The sequence below is a fragment of the Rhinichthys klamathensis genome, unplaced genomic scaffold, assembly GCF_029890125.1.
Source record: "Rhinichthys klamathensis goyatoka isolate OS25496 unplaced genomic scaffold, OSU_Roscu_1.1 h1tg000133l_1, whole genome shotgun sequence".
NCBI lineage: Eukaryota > Metazoa > Chordata > Actinopteri > Cypriniformes > Leuciscidae > Rhinichthys > Rhinichthys klamathensis.
The window spans coordinates 4630784-4649402 of NW_026606668.1; the positions used below are offsets into that span (position 1 = coordinate 4630784).

Sequence of the window (18619 nt, forward strand, 5' to 3'; positions counted from 1 at the left end):
AATGAAGCAATGCTATTTATTATAATGTGATCAGATTTTATCAACCCAGGCTCATTGAAAAAAAATACATGCATGCCTGTGGCAACATTTCTGCATAAATGATATGTTGCTTCTTGCACGTTTCACGGAACAATTTTCTATGAACAGATAAATGTGAATCTGGCAACTTGGACGTTGGCAGTTCGAAAACGTTAAAATCACATTTGTAAATGTTAGATAAAAATGCATTTGCTGTAACAACCATGCCATTTTAGCTTGTTTTTACAAGTTTTTCAGCTCTTTTATTGAGTGTCACGACTTGTGTTTTACAGCAGTGGTTCCCAACTTCCCAACCCTGGTTCTGGAGTACCCCTAACAGTACACATTTTGGATGTCTCTCTAATCTGACACACAACCATTTCAGGTCTTGAAGTCTCTACTAATGAGCTGATGAGTTGAATCAGATGTGTTTGATTAGGGAGATATGCAAAATATGCAAAACTACCGGGCAAGTTTTTGTCAGAAAAGCTGTACATATGGAGCTGATTATGTGATGCAAACGGCAACATGTATGCAATGTATTTAAAATACGTGTAGTCATGCAATTTGGTAAAGTGTATGGTTTTGAAGCCTTATTGTGCAAGGAACTGTGCAAAAAGTCTGCCCATGTCATCCTAATTTTAACAAGGAATAAAAGTTGTTATTGTTTTACTGCCACTATAGTGTTAATTTAAGATGGAAACTGAAGAGAATTGCATTGCATGGTATAAGTACTTTTTTTTGACATTTTGAGTTTTGCAAAAATGTAGACAGAGGGACATTTTTCAATAAGCCTATGTTGGGTTTTATTTCTGATTTAAAATATGTTATTGAAATGTAATCTTGACAAAAAGTCAAAACAAATGTGGTCATCCCCAAAAGTAGCTGTGACACTTGGTAAATAGTAAGGAAATACTGTAGCTGCCTGCATGGGACATTACCAAAATGGCCACCAAGTAGTAGTTTCCTTAAAGGGACTTTTGACCTACACACACTTACACATACATGCACAATGCATGAGTACAAAATGAAAGTAGAAACTCACCAGCTGTAGCCAGGCGTTGGTTATTAATACCTGATTTTTTTCATCCTGGGGCAGAGAAAATGGAGAGAAAAAGAGATTTGGTATCAAATGAGGACATAAATGAAGGATTACTTCAAATTGAACAATTCTCCTTTCTGCTTCTATAATCCCAACCCTTTTTATGAACAAAGACGTTTATTCCTTTTTTGGCCTCTGTGTACCATTCACTCTCTATCTCTCTCTTTCTCACACACACAAATGCAGACTTTGCCTTTTGGAGCATTTGAGATAAGGCCAACAATCCCCAGCTATAACACTCAATGAATAGGAGCAATCAAACCTTAAAGCAGTTTCACAATGTGACAATCACCATTACAATACAGATCTTATAGTAAACGTCTTGGGATTTAAAGCTTCACTTCAACATGCATTGATCGGTGTCAGAATCTTTCTGTGTTTATTTGAGCTCAAGAACATTCAGCTTTGAATGATCAAAGATGTTGGTTTCATTCAGAGAAGTGTCAGCTCTGATTGCCTCACATTACATTCAGTTCGGACCAGGGATGATCTACAGTGTCATCAATTTCTCATGTTTTTACCCTTAGATATTCTTGTTTCTGGCTTCATCTATAGTTCAATAAGTAACTGACCGATAAGAACAGACAGCATAAGCTTCAGACAGGTTCAAGTGTCAGCACAGTTTATACACAATATCAAAGATAATTTCAAATAATAATCAAAGAAAAAAAAAGAAGAGATATCTCATTTAAGTGGGTTTATAGAGTGAGTTTCACTAACAAAAAAGTACTGTGGTATTGCCATGTAGGCCTGTATATTATTAGTAATACCATGGATTTTGTTACAATAGTTGTACTGTCTTGGATTAGGCTACCATGTAAATATTATAGTATATCAATATGTTATTCATGCAGTACCACGGTATATATCAAAGTACCATTGCATTAACGTCTGATATCATCACAAACCATGGTGTGATATTTAGACTATAGGGATCTCAATATGTCTTACATTATACATTACATTTAAAAGTTTGGGGTCAATATGATTTTTTTAAAAGAAATATTTATTTAGCAAGGATACATTAAACTGATCGAAAGTGACAGTACACACTTTACACAAAAAATCCATTTAAAATAAATGCTGTTCTTCTGAACTTTCTATTCAAGAAAGAAACCGGAAGAAAAAAATAATGTTGTTTTCCAGAAAAATAAATTAAGCGGCACAACTATTTTTAACATTGATAAAAAATTTTTTTTAAAATGGGGCAACACTTCACAATAAGGTTTCCTTTGTTAACATTAGCTCTGTCATGTCAACTCTCAGAGATTGGCATGGTAATGGTAATAAATATTGGCAGAGCTGCTGCAAGTACTGAGACTTGCTAATGCCAATAGATTCACAGACATGGTGCTGTGAGCATGTAAGACATGTTGCTGCTACAGTACATTTAACATTCACGAAATATCCCCCGTAGCAGATCTATACAGGTGGAGCTGGGGAAGGTGGAGGGTTTCTGAAAGCGCGCTGCAGACTACTAACAGAAAACGTTACTAACGTAACCTCGGTTTTTTTACAGGATTATTCTTTTGTATTACAGGATTTGGCTTGAATGTTAAATTACATTAAATTCTATGTAAAAAGACAAAAAAAATCGCTTATTTAAAATTAAGACAACTATGTGTTTTTTTACTGTGAAACCTTAAATTTAAGGTAAATACATGTAAAAAAACAATCGTACAAAAACGGTAAAAAGTCTGGCAGCAAAGTTGCCAAACACTTACCGTCAAATTACAGTAAAAAACCTTAAGTTATTCTACGGAATAATTCTGTTTTTTAAAATACAGATATTTACTGTAAACATTTTCTGTATTTTTACAGTTCCACTGCTGTAGAATGAAAAGAAAATCTCATTAAAAAAATGTCTGTAGAACATTAAACAAATGAATAAATCTGCATATAAACTGGAAATTATTGCAGGAATACCTTACAATTATACAATTAAAGAAGTCTTCTGTTTTTACACAGTATTCTTTGGTAAATTCATAACATTATCAATTACATCCACAAGAACTCCCCGTCAAAGTACAGATTTTTAGATGTAAAACACATACTTTTCACATTAATGTATAGGTTTACTTTGAATAAACTTACTTTTATAGTAATTAAACGCAACTATCCAATATATCTACATACTTTTAATTCAAGGAGTTCACTTTATATAAAGATTGTTTTATAGTAAATAAAAGCAACTATCCAATATATCTACATTACTTTACCATTAATGTATAGGGTTAGGGTTAGGTTAGCACCTCACACCTATCAAATACAGGGTAAATGTAAAACTTCCAAGTCCCCTGCCACCAATGCAGATATTTTTCAGAAGCAAAGATAAACTTTGCTGGCCACATCAGCTTAAGATTCAACAAGTGCAGATACAAGAGTGATAGATAAAAAATATATACATAAAAAAAAAAAAAAAAAAACAGCTATGTAGGCTATACCTTTCATGCAGATATGCTGTAAATAAAAATTGAACATAATAATTACTGTGTGTTATACTACAGAAACAGATCTAAAAATATTGCCTTGAAAGATGGATGAATACAGTATGAGATATTGTTGCACAGTGTAACTAAATATACAGTTATTGTACATGAAATAATTGAGCTTAAGTTTAATATAAAATTAAATCAAGAATAGTCAGTGATTGTTTATGCATCCTATATCCATTGTTTCTACTGTCAGGTACCACTGACTCAGTGTTTACAATTCTGAAGTGTTCTGTAACAATTTCATAAGTGGCAGAGAAAAAATTGAGTGGCAACATTTTCAGACCACACCCCGTGCACTGTAGCTGCTGCTGTCTGGTGCTGCAGCCTCAAGTCTCGGATCATCATGCTTTGGGACAGTTTTTCCGCAAGACAACCACACTGTAAAAACTGGGAATGGCGTCAATTAATATTTAATAATCAAACATTAGTAACATATACATAATAAAAAAGACTATTTGTAGTTTGGAATCACACTGAGCTGACTTCAACAAATTCTAGTTATTTATTAATAACATTTTACTCAGTTTTGTTTGAATAAAATCAGCTGTGAATCGTTAAGTAGAATTTAATTATATTTTATCAGGAAAGTCAACGATGCAGAAAATTGGTAAATGTTACTCATTGGGAGGTCTTTGGATTTAATCACCTCACACTTCCGGTCCAGCTATTTTCAGCCACATGATGGATCGTCAACATTTCAGAGACTGGCTGCCATTTTCCCAAAGGTAAGACTTGTATAAGTTAATAATCATTTTACAAGGAGTTGCTGTAACAGTTAGCAGTTGAACATTGTTTTGCATTGCTGCAAGTTATCCAACATTCCAACTTTATTGGTTGAAAGTAAAAATAAAGATATGTTAACTTAATGTAAAGTAACAGTGATTCTGCCTGCTGTTTCGACTAAAAGCGTGGTAATTAATGACTGAAAAAGTAACCTAGTCGTTTAAATATCACAATTTTTTTTTTCGAAGTATAACGTTATAGATAATGGCCTTTAAGATACCAGCTATGTTAATCTACTTTTGCCAATTTTCCTGGCATCGGCCTGCATCTCCACCCCTCCCCCACCCCAAGCTAGCTAACGTTAGTCTGTTTTGCGCACGCCTGGATGGTGTGCTAATCCCAAATTCACAGAGGCTCCATGTTAAGTAATGTTAGCCACGCAGTTTCAAGTCGCAATTCACGGTAACATACAATGAGGCACAACGGGAGATGGCAAAAAGTTTTTCTCTGTCGGAGTATGCATTAAAGCCGGTTTCAGCACGTGCTGACAGATTACACCGGCGAGCTACGTCTGAGGTCACTAAATTAGAGCATGATGTGGACTTGTGCTGCCAGAGAGAGGCATCGTCCGTCTGTTTGCAACAACAGATTTATCATTTAACACTATTATGTTAGCATTTCATGCTCAGTATATCCTCATTCTGTCATGAACGTGTCTCCACAAAACAGAGTAAATAACTAATTTAGGCGATTGACCTTCTTGTAGAATATAACACCCTTGTAGGTTTAAAAGACAAATTATCACTGTATATTAGGAATTTTCTTTGTCAGGTTCACTCTTTATTCTTATTTGCATATTACATGTTTCAGTGTTCTTAAGCTTTAATAATTACTGTTTGTTTAGTTACTCCTTATGTTTCCTCTTATGTATGTGTAAAATACAATTTCAAATTAAATCTAAGCTCATTTATCATTTCTTTTCAGATGCATGAAGAAACTTTGACTGAAATTTATCAATAGGTATGTTTTTGACTTGTATGAAAAACAAAAAAAAGCTGTGATACCACATTTCACATGTTGATTATTACTATTTCTTGTATCAACATTTCCTGGTTAAAAGCAGATTACCTGCAGGTTTTTTTTTTCAATTATGTCCAAAACCTGTAGTTCCAACTTAAATTTGAAATTTAAACAGCAGAAAAAATAGAAATACTGATAACATGTCTCATAGACATACAATTAAGTTATGATAACACATTGTTTGTACATACTTTTTCACATCCTAGTTACCATTTAAGGGAATTTTATTACGTTGACACTAATTAAGCAAATTTTCTTTAAAATGGTTTATTGCAAAAATTAGATGTCAGACAAAAACTTAATATTTAACATATGTACCTGAAATCAAAGGTGTCCAATCTCTTACATGTCATGATCCATCATTTAATTATTAGACCTATTAGACTCGTTTAGCGCCAGTTATCACTCAGTTCTGTGTACTTACTGCTTAAAGGAATACGTTGAGGAACGGCTAGTCTGGCTCTGTCCAAAAAATTTGCCTACCAGCACATATAAAGCTCACCGATTGACATGTTATGTCTTGTTTGTTTTATCCATACAAAATCCAAGGTGTAAAAATTGTGTGGTTTTATGGGAGTTCATATGCACTGTTAGTTGACAACTAAGACATTTTGTTTAGCAGTAATGTAAGCCACCTATTGTTAAAAGTTGCAGCTTTAAGAATGTTTTATGTCATTAAATGATTTTTACATCATGAACTTGAATTATGTTTATGTTTGTCATTTCAGGCTCCAAGCAACCCTAGCATCAGCATGACCAGAGATGTTGTCATTCGGTGTTTGATGGTGTATCTTGGGGAATCCACAGATCACCTCTTAAAGGAGTATGATGTAAGTTGACGAACATGTTAAAATATAAAGAAGGTGATCTGTCTCATCTCTAGGGCTGGGTGTCGACAGCCAAATTGCTTCGACAAGTATTAAAAAGTGCCTGGTCATTCTGTACCAAATTTGATAAGGAGTAAATCTCATCAGCCAAGCCAATATGCATGCAGCATGCTTGTACTACCAAGATCTACCAAGATGCTGCTCTTTGGCTGGCTAAGGTTAACTTAACATCATAGATGTGCACCAGGAAAAAGACTACAGTATACAGTACTCCCAGAGGGTCACTAGGTGACCAGCCTGTGTCAGTGAATGTAGAATAATATGTGTGCAATAGATCACAAAGTGCACAGACAAGTGCTGGGAAGAAATTCATTTCTGTAGCAATGAATGGATTTAATTTAGCCGATTTAACTGTGACTAAATTAAGACCATCATCTCTGGTGTCATTGAATTGTTTTCATGTGGTGGTCAGCTGATTAGATCCTTTTTAAATTACCTGGCATGAAAATATGCTTATGGAAGTATATTATCTCTGATTTTTTTCTGTAACTGAAGTAAATCATGTGCAACAGCCATGATAGCCACAGGTTTTCTTGTCCAAAGGGTTGAAAACAATTTGGGAGTTGTTGAATTAGAATCTTCTCCTTTGGTGGTGCAGTCTGAAATACCCAATGTTGTTGCTTTTTCAGGACGCTGATAAAGACAGTGTGTCACAGGACCTTGCTGTACAAAGGATTAAAATCTACAACATCAAGCCTACTACGCCAGAGGGTCCTGATGACATCGGTATCGTAGTAGAGGGCGTGAAAGTTCTGACTGCTCTGGGTAACTTTCCAAGGGCTTGCTCATGGTCATTGGCTTGGCATATGCAGTGAATCTTGCCTATCCCAAGGAGCTCAGGTACACGCTTGAAGTCTTCCAGAAACTCCTCCTTGAGCTGGATTGTTCAAAGCTGTCCCCAAAAGTGAACAGCCTCAAGAATAAGCTACTAGCTTAAGAAAAGGGACCCTCGCAGAATGAAAGGGGACAATTAAGTCACTGTAACAACTGTCACACGGTTACCCACTCACTGTGAAGGAACTGCAAACTGTTACTGAAGGAGACCTTTGGACTTTCTGATGAGTTCAGTCGTTAGTGTTCGGACTTGGAATTTGAAGATTACTTTACTCTTCATAAAAGTGACCAAATTAAACAAAAAGGCACCATAAAGATTGTTCACGCTGCCCTGATTGTTCTTAACTTTCTTCCACTTGATGAATGTTTGGGCATTTTCTTTTTCAACTGTTAAGTAACTGAAAAATATTGATTTTCAGTGCAACATGGGGTTGTTCAGAAATATCAAACCAACCATACTCATTTGGCATTGTGTTTTTGAATTTATATTGCCACAGGCAGCTGTTATTATACATTGTGATTCCTCTGTGTACACCATTAAACATCTTTTAATTGAGAAATTTGAACAAATTCATGTGATTGTTTAAGTGAGACCTATTTAAGCAAAAAGTAAATTTAGGCTAATGGAATTACTTGACCTTATCCCAGGTTCCATGTGATATTTTAATCAATTACTATTAGCCGTTTGAATAACATAATGGCCCTGACGATTTCAATTGGCACATGTAATAAAATATTTTAAATGAAAATGTAAGAAAAATTTGTAGACTAAAAACTGCCATAATAACTGTCATGGTCATAATTTAAATGCAGTAACAGGACTAAACCTTAAATCACATCACAAATCACTGGAAAATTTAAGCCAATGATGTAGCAGAAATTAAACACCATTAAATGAACAAACATTTATTAACATCCGAATCCCAAATGCCATTATATTGTCCCTATTGTACGCATACATGTTTTCTGCCTTTGTTTTCTTAGTCTCTTTCTGTGTTTTATTGTTGTATTTTGACATTTTGCACTAAACAACTTGAAAAATGTCAGATAAACATGTTTAGAAAAAAATTGACAAATAAATGTTTACCTGCTGTTATGCATGATGATTTATTAACCCAATTTAAGTTACCTGTGGCACCAAGAAGGCATGATATTGAGTGTATTATACATAGAAAAATTATGGCAACAAAGTGACATCCAATATAATTGAATAGATTTAAAGCAATGTGATACCAATTAAAACTTCAATTTAAACAATTCATTTAGGTACGGATATATATGAAACGCAGAATAAATGTGTTGAATTAGGCAAAAATGTGCTAAAATATTAGTTAATATAACTTATTTTTATCCAGATATTTAGTAAATCTAAATTCACTTCTCCTAGATATTTAGTAAATCTAAAGCAATTTCTCCTAGATATTTAGTAAATCTAAATTCACTTCTAGATATTTAGTAAATCTAAAGCAATTTCTCCTAGATATTTAGTAAACCTAAATTACTTTTGCTCAGATATTTATTAAACATAAATTGATTTTCTTTGTGAAACTGATTTGGATTTACTAATAATATTTTGGCTTAAAATTTTGCATGCTATTACTAAATTCAACACATTTTAAGTGTTGCTTTTATGAACATGTACTCATTTTTTTTGGTTTAAATTTAGTTAATTTATTCAATACTTTTTAATCAAAGATGTAGAACTTAAAATCTATTCAATTATATTACGTGTCACTTTGTTGCCATAAATTTTTTAAGTAACCATTGGTCACATTTTTTACAGTGCAGGCTCAAGAATGCTGGACACTAACCTCCTAATGCCTGTCTGCCTGTTGGTGTGAAAGGACTCTTGAATCTTGTGTGCTGATATGTCCTCTTTTGGCTTGGCTTTTAAGGGTGACATTGTCCTTTTTGTCTGTTTGAAATGCTGCCCTGACAGTGATTTTCTGACCATATACTATATTGACACGTATCTCATATGCTTATTTGAGAAGAAAATATGTGATTTAATTTAAAAGTAAAGGCTGTAAATCCACTTTAAAAACGTTGAAGCATTAAGACACAAAGTCAATCTATTTTCAACAAAATTCAAGGCCCTCACTGCAGTGAAATCATTAGGCCACTCCACAATTTTCTCGGTTGATGGGAACAAACCGCCACACTATGAATAAAGCTTTGCAATGGGGTGCTATATATTTTTAATTTACAATAGGTGAGCAATGTGTGAAAGACAAGGAATTTATTCTGGGGCTCGAGTTCAACCAAGGCTCTTGTAGCATAAACTTGAGCTTTGGTAAACTGGGGGTAAAGGAATTGAAGACATTAAAATGGTTGAAACATTACACAACGTGTAAACAAACATCCTAATTGTTTTCTCTTTGCTTTAGATATCAAGAAAGTGCGCGCAGATTCAAATAATTGAATGTTGTACAATCATTGGACGAATCATACGCCAGAGGCAATCTCGACCAATGATATTGTTTGACTTTGGGAGGGGGATACGTCATGAAGCAGTAGAGAGCCTGGATAAAGTATGGAACATTTCCACGATATCGGCATTCAGCTTTCACTAAAGGTAGATTAATATACCCAGCCGGCACATGACCGACCTTCAACGTTGAAATATGATTGAAATAATGCCAGTCGTTGAAACAACGTTTAATGCTAAATGGTTGAAAAAGGTTAACAAAAACACTTTCTAAATCAACGTTTAATTTTCTACAATATCTGTACGTTGAAACAACGTAATGTTTTCAATAACATACATAAATATCTGCCTTTTAACATATTATTATGATAATTCATTAGCATTTAATGATTTTTCTGATTTTCATAACAGTTCTTCAATGTATATGTTAAAATATAAGTATTATCATTAACAATAGTTTCACCCTCAACAGAGCAGTGCAGCAGAAACCTTTTGCTTTATGTGATTTTGTGTGAATTTACAATTTTGTATGCTTGCCAATTTTGTCTGCTTGCCTAACAGTTTACATTGCATTATTATATATTCATACACTGTCATGTCATTTGACCAATTAATTAAATAATAATACAGACTGCAACTCGCGCAAACTATTGCTATTGTTATTGGTTGTTTCTCCGTTTTACTTTGAGCATGATAGGTTAATCTGTCTGTCTTCCAGGAAACTGTCCAATGAGAATGTGCGCGGCTCTGCGCGCCTATTTTAAGTTTGAAAATACGTCCGTTACTCTCGGTTGGTGTGAGCAGCTGCTGTTTGCGTTGATTACTCGGTCAGACCTGGATTATTTTATATCTGCCTGTTGAATTCTCAAATTCTGAGCGAATTTTAGTTGCTATGTCAATGAAGAACAAAAGCTGGAATATGAACAGAGGAAGGGGTCGTACGTGGTCTGTTGGCGATATCAGGTAAGAAAACATTTTTCAGTCCTTAACAGTCTAACGTTTAGGGACACGGGTAATTTACCTGTCATAGGCTTACTGCAACCTCATAAGATAAATAAGTTATCTCTGTGTGTGTTTTTGTACTGCTTCACTATTAACGTAGCGATATTAGCACGTATTTCAATGTGTTAGTACCATTTAACATTGCTGTGTTTTGTTGTTGGTAAGTTAACATGAGAGGTAAAAAAGCGTGGGAATGAGTAAAGTGATAAAACCGTCATTTATTCGTTAGAAGTATGTTTACATAACCTCTTCAAACACTGATAACATATTGAAAAGATATTTGTTTACTTTATTTTTTAGATCAAGCATTGGAATAAGATGTTTATCGGGGGAGAACACCCAACAGAAAGACCCATTCACCAACTAACGTTACAGTAAGTCAATTTTACCCACGTACTGTTCGAAAACCTACACTGGGATAGTATAGAGCTGGTAAGTCCCGCCCCTTCCGCTTACAGCGCTGGACCTCTAGGTTGAAAAATCATCAATGCAAGTGAATGAGAGAAAATAATTATTTTCTAATCCCGTTTGAATTTTGCAATGAATGTGAACATATGTTGTCTGTGAATTTTTTATATAAATGTTCGTGTAAAGAATGCTACAATTTAGCGGGTAGAATTTTCATACGGTTAGACTTTGTGTGAGAGCACTTTGTGGACTACAACTCTTCGCTGCTTTCGACGCGTTTGATATACGTCACCACCACCAGCACACGGATCCCGCTAAACATGCCTTTGTTTGAATGGTGACATTTGGGTACAAAACACACAGGCATCTCGATCTAATTCCTTAGATTATCGCACCGTGATTTGTGGAGGGAAAATGTGTTATGCGGTGACATCACATGCGACGTGTAGTCTTTCTCGTTATGTCTATTCCACAACTGCTAGCCAAAGAATCATACAATATACTGTCAAACTCGTTACATGAGAAATTATATAAAAAATTCACAGACAACATGTGTTCACATTCATGGCACAATTCAAACGGGATCAGAAAATAATTATTTTCTCTCATTCACTTGCATTGACGCTTTTTCAACCTAGAGGTCCACTTGGAGTTTTACGGATGGGCGGGACTTACCAGCTCTATTAAGTGTGATTTTCATACTTTTACTGATGGAAAGTCTGAGTAACTTTCTGTCCTTTTGTCTTTCTTCTGCTGAAGTGGCGCACTGAAAGGGGAGATTCGTTTCACCTTCATCAGTCCTTTCTTTAATCACTGGAAACATTAGCAAGGGAAAGACCCTCAGATGCAGGTAAAATTATTTGATGGGGTTAGGGTTATTTGATTTTGGTGTACCAACTGGCATTTTTTGTGTGTGTGCTTCCCTTTCTATGATACACATTTCTGACGGGATTGCCATGCTTTATGTGTATGTTTACATTTTTAATCATGTAACAACTAACAGTCTCAAAGATGATATTACTCAAAGATAACATTTTTACAATTGAAATAAATTTCATATACATAATATATATATATTTATGTTTCCTCACAATGTCAAATGTGCTTGTTAAGTGCGGCAGCTTTTATACATTTTACAAGCCTCATAGCATAATTGCCTAAGTCATATTTCAATGTCTTTGTAAAACAAGAAAAAACACAAAATGACTTAGGCAATTATGCTATGAGGCTAACGATATGCAAGTTAACATTATGTCGAGTCAGCAGGGCTAACGTAAAAAATCGCCGTTTGTTTCATTATGTATTAACCTTATAAAAGTCTGTCTAGCTTTAGCATGTAACATGCTGGTCCTAATAAAGTTAAACCGTTATTAACGTTAGCCCTGAATGTGAAACATGCATCAGCCATCATAACATTAACGTTAAATACCTTTGGTTGACTAACATTAATTTAAAAACGTTAGCTGTTAACTTAACGTTACATCTTACAAGTTACTGTTGCCTCTTGCAAACACGTAACCGTAGGGGTGTGAAGGTTATTATATAACCGTGTAGTGTTGTCACGGTACCAAAATTTCAGTATTCGGTACCAATACCAGTGAAAATCCACGGTTCTCGGTACCAATTTCGGTACCAAAGCTTAATTTAGATAAAATGTACATATATTAAAGTGTATATATATAAAGTGTAAAGTGTTACAAAGATGGAAACTGTAGTATTAAAAACACTTTACAATAAGATTCTATTTGTTAGATAACATTAGATAAAATGAACAATAAACCATAGGGGTGTAACGGTACACACAAATCACGGTTCGGTACGTACCTCGGTTTTAAAGTCACGGTTCGGTACGTTTTCGATACAGCAAAGAGTAAGAAATGCCAGAGAATTTCCTATTTGTTTAATGAAATAATATTTTTTAAATAAGTATGAGTTTTCCTACATCTTGAAACTTTCAGGTCTATAAATGGGGGTCATCTTTGAAGGATGAACAAATAATGTTTTGGTCATCATCACATTAAAAATAACATTTAAATATATGAAGAGTTCAGATGCAAAAGCCATTTGAAATTTTATTCTAGAATGATCATTTTTATCAAGCTTGTATATTTAACTTCAGTAATTTCACTTAAATGGCAATGAAGATTACCTATTAATTGTCATTTGAGTGAAATTACTGAACTTAAATATACAAGCTTCATAAAAATGATCATTCTAGAAGAAAATTTCAAATGGCATTTAGAGGCTTTTGCATCTGAACTCTTCATATATTTATTTATATAATATTTGAGTTTTGAAGTGCTGGAAAAAGATGTGTGAAGTACTTGAAAGCATTTCACTATTCCAGCCAAACTGGTTACAGTTAGTGTTACTATATTAAATCCATGGTGAATGTTGCTGGTCTGTGGACGTAAAGTATTACTAGTTCATTCACGGCACAATGTTTCTCCTGGTGTCCACGTCAGCGCTGTTTGATCTAATAGAGATCTACGGTTAATAACGGAGAAATGTGAATGCTTCTCACTAGATCTCGCAGCGATGTTATTACTTCAGTGGCGAATTCAAATGTTTTCTTCACTGGATCTCTTAGCGCTGTGTAGTTACAGTGTCGCTTGATCGAGATCGGCTCGCGCTGCACAGATGTTGCTGGTCCGAACTTATAAACGGTCCGTGAAGCACAATAATGAGTAGCGCAGTTTCGTTCCGCTATCATTACGCTTGCCATTTGATGTTGCGCAACGTTGTGGTGATCGCGCTAGCGCGAATTTTGTCGGCAGGAAAAATGGTCCAAGGAATCGTTCGGTTTGTATGCGCACCGAACCGGAAGCCTCGAACCGAAACGGTTCAATACGAATACATGTACCGTTACACCCCTAATAAACCATAGTTATATACATAGCAATTATTCTCCTTGGGGTTAATTTAAAAATATACTAATACATTTTTAAAATCAAAAGTTTTATCTGTTAACATTATTTAATGCACAATGAATGAAGTGAACAAACATGAACAATCAAGTGTTTGTATTAAATTTTTGTAAAAATATATTGTTCACTCAGTGTGTTGATGTTAACACATTAAGTAATGTTAATAGGGATGCACCGATCCACATTTTTTCACTTCCGATCCGATCCCGATACCTGAATTTGGATATCGGCCGATACCGATTCTATTCCGATACCAGAGCTGTGTTTGCTTTAATATTATTATTATCATTATTGTTGATTTTATATGATGCTGAAATAAACTCCTCTCAACAGGCAAGTATGATATGTACGTATCTATGCGTGTATGTCCTAAAAGGCAACTTTAGGTAAGTATAAGGTCAGAAAAACAGGAAATCCTGTTAACAGGAAAAATCCCATTCTGAAAGCAAATATGCAACTGGAAGGGTTTCAAATTGATTGTCATGTCAAATATAAGAAAAGTGCAAGTGTAAACATCTTACACACACACTATCAATAAAACAGTTTGCATCAACAGCAAAAAAAACAAGTACACTGGCTCTTTTAGCATCAACAAATCAAGGTTTTAAAATGTAAAATATTAGAAATATAAGAAAAGTGCAATAGTCCAACATTTTCGTAGGCTATTCGTGATTCAGCTGCTCTGAATTGTCAAAACACCATTCAAACTCTATTCAAACTTCTTGCTACAGATGCGAAAAACGCAGATTTTTTTTATGACGGACGAAAGTTTCAGTGGCAGTATGCAAGCGTGATTGACATAACGTGAGGTCGTATTTATTTTTTTAACGTGCGAAAATTTCGAAAATGTCGGACTCCGTGTGCAAGGGCCTTAACACACACACACACACACACACACACACACACTCTATCAATAAAACGGCTCCCGTTGTCTTTCTGCCCACTGGCTAAAAAATCCTCGTGCTCTTTAACGTGGTGCTTTTTTAAATGTTTGATTGCGTTCGTTGTGTTGACCGACGCGAGGGAGCTTCCACCTCTCTGAATTACAGCTTTGCAAACATTGCATTTTGCTGTCTTGCTCCGCGGTGTTTCCAGAGTGAAGTATTTCCACACAGCGGACATAATGCTGCTCAATGCTTTCCTGCTAGCTGGCTGCAAACTGCGGAATGGATTTTCTGAGCGGAGGCGTGTCTCATGACTCTGTGTCTATTTGAGCCGCGCCTCCGTTCAGGAAATCCATTCCACAGTTTGCAGCCAGCTAGCAGACTAGCCGGCGGGAATCAATTTTGGAGTCATTTCAGCAGACAACGTTAAAGCGCAAACATGGCTCATGGATATCGGATATCTCCGCAGGTTGGATCGGGAAAATCCGATACGTGAATTTACGCTGGTATCGGTCCCGATACCGATACTGGATCGGATCGGCCCCATCCCTAAATGTTAATGAATGGTATCTTATTATAGTGTTACCAAACTATACAGGAGATAAAACATGTTTTATTTGACTTAACTGTAGCCTACTTTTATTTTAATCCAAAACTGCCAAAAATGTCACTCTTGCCTGTCTTCAAAACTTGAGAACCCTGTAGCTGATTTCGAATGCAAGGGCTAGAAATCAATTAATTCTTTGCTGATACTTCCTCGTCATCACAGAGAGCGCAGTTTGCACCGCTTTCTCCTTCTCTCCACAAGCGCTCGCTCTCGCGTGTCTCCGCTATGCAACCATAAACAGTGACGCGCCTGGAAAAACAAGCTCGCACGTCGCTCCTATTATGAGCGCGCTTCCCGCGCGCCTACATTTGAAATTTGCACGCGCAAAAAATGTGCTATGTGAACGTGTGAACGCCCCTTTATGGCAACGTGACGTTAGCCTAATTCAACATATTTCCATATGTGGCTCTTTCCTTCTTTCTTGTCAACAAGTGGATTCAGAGCCAACGCATTAGCAGCCCCGCCGGTCGGATCAACCCGGTACTCGGTACCTAGAAAAGCTGGTACCGTAACCGTTCATTTTTTTTAGTACCGACTTGGTACCGAAGTACCGAGTTTTTTGACAACCCTATAACCGTGAGACCGACGGTTATAGTTGAACCCCGTCATTAGAACTCTATAACCGCCAAAACCGTTATTAAAATATTTTTTACAAAAAAAATGTATCATAGAGAATGTTTAAATACTATTATCAGCTTACGAGGGAAACAGAGGTGGAGAGTTAGTGGTGCTTCGGAGGCTGAGTGCTGGAGATGATTCGGGAGATGTCTGTGCACCTTTACAGATCAGAGCGCGCGCTGACACGGAGTAAAGCCTTGTTAATACTCGACGCGTCCGTTTCTTTTACTGTCTATGGTCCGCGCGCACCTTGCAAAAATGACGCGTTGGGTGCGCAAGACCCCATTTCGCTTGGCTGTGTGCACGGGGTTTTTTGTAACAGTGCGCACGGCGCCGCATCCGAGGATGAACGACTTCATTGCAAAGTTTTTTTTTGTTAAGGTTTTGTTTACTGTGTGTGATTCATTTAATGGAAAGCACATTCACTTCTAGTCGTCTTGCTGTTAATTTTAAATAAACGTAGAGCAAGTAGCTAATCAGTGTCTGCTCGTTTATTCAAACTAAGTTGTCCTATAACAGACGAACGTCGCAACGCATATAGTTCAATTTTCATTCAAGCTCCAAACTGCAATTATTGTTAAGGGGCAACCTAATGGCTCTGCTCTGGCGATTTTTACAAGCATGATACATCTTATCTATTTTTCAGGACAATGCCTGGTGAGAGCCACTACAGAGGATCATAGCCATCGTTGGAATTTTGAAAGGACGTGGGTGAATATCAATCTGCCAAATGAACTTTTTTAGCATGCACATTCACATCTGTATATTAATACTGATTATATGTTAACTTTGTTTGTTACTGGAAAGAACTTAGCTTCTGAACTAAAAACAAAGAACTTTTTGACTGAAGGACTTGTCCGTATTTTATGTGCATTTTAGCCTATGTGCATTTTAAAGTAAACCCCATGCCGTAATGGAAAAAGTATGTACATATATTGGACAGTTGCTTGTAATTGCTATCAAATATTGGTTACATAAAATAAACATGTGTATTTTTTTACATATATTGGAGAAATGCTTGTAATTACTGTCTATTAATGTGTATATAAAGTGAACCCATACATTGAGTAAATGTCATGTTGATATATTGGAAAGTTGATTTTAATTAGTATAAAGCAATGTTTATATAAAGTATACCTCATACATTGATGTTAATAAGTATATAGAAGGTAAAGCCCCATACATTAAAGGTACAAATATGTAGAAATATTGGAGAGTGGCCTGTAATTGTCAAATAATGTTTATATAAAGTGAATCCCCTTATTTAAATGGTAAACATGTAGAAATCTTGGAGAGTTGCTTGTTATTACTGTCAAATAATCTTTATATAAAGTAGCACACTATTTAAATGGTACAAATATGTAGAAATATTGGAGAGTTGCTTGTTATTACTGTCAAATAATGTTTATATAAAGTAAACCTGCATACATTAATGGTAAAAGCTTGTACATTTATTGGAGATGTGTCTGTAATTACTGTCAAATAATGTTTTAATAAAGCAATAACTGTTAAAAATATGTTTCTGAAACTTAATATCACAAGATCTTGTTTTTTTTGTACAGGATAAAACCAATATTTAACAGGAATTTACTGTAAATAGATTGAATAATGACATAAAATAAAAGTTTAAATCGATCAATATACTGGTATTAGGCTTTAAATTAGGGTATCTGAAGGTAATTATACAACATTTTCTGTGTGTTTTACATAGAAAAGTCCTTACTTTGACAAGGAGTTCTTGTAGATGGATTGGATTATCCTAAAAATATACCAAATAATACTGTATTAAAACAGAAGTCTTTGTTTTAATTATGTAATTTTAAGGTATTTCTGCTATATTTGTAAGTTTTTATACAGATTTATACATTCGTTTAACATTCAACAGACATTTTTTTTATGAGATTTTTTTTTCTTTCTACAGCAGTTTGACTGTAAAAATACAGAAAATGTTTACGGTAAAAATCCGTTTTCAAAAAACAACATTTTTCTGTAAAATAATTTAAGTTTTTTTTACTGTAATTTGACGGTAAGTGGTTGGCAACTTTGCTGCCAGACTTTTTACCGTTATTTTACGAAAAAATTTTTTACAGTGTAGAGAGGGAACGAGTATTGTGTAAGTTTAGCTTACGCTACGGGAAAGATTAATCTTCTCGAGATATTGAAGCCAAAAAATTATCCTTAATTTTGTATTCATTGTCAACGCAGTGCAGCAGCTAGCAGACCTAGAGCAGGCCATCTCGCGTACTCATTGGCTGCCCTGCGGGCAACTGCTGCAGCCTACCAGTGAGCCGACTGAAGCGAAGTCGCTCGTGGCGCGAGCACGGCCGGTTACGCAATACTCGTTCCCTCTCTAGAGAGAACCGAGGTTACGTTAGTAACTGAGTATCGTTCTCTTACGAGAGGTTCTCTCGTATTGCGTAAGTTTAGCTTACGCTACGGGAACACTTTGTCAACGCTGTGCGTGCCAAGCATCCACCATGAGACCCCGAACTTTCAGGGGAACCCCATAAGTGGAAAAAATAAGGTGGCCAGCCACGCGGGCCATCACTTGTACATAAGCACACATAGGGAATACAGAGCAGCGCGCCTTTCTGTATAGGCACATG

General features: G+C 35.6%; 1 protein-coding gene across 1 annotated transcript in view; it reads right to left on the minus strand.

The window, feature by feature from the left end:
* Nucleotides 1-18619, minus strand: part of chrna8 (cholinergic receptor, nicotinic, alpha 8) — a 108414-nt gene that overhangs the window by 46967 nt on the left and 42828 nt on the right. Inside the window, exon 3 of the mRNA XM_056256936.1 lies at nucleotides 1064-1108. Coding sequence (XP_056112911.1) covers nucleotides 1064-1108 — 45 coding nt within the window. The remainder of the gene's footprint in view (nucleotides 1-1063; nucleotides 1109-18619) is intronic.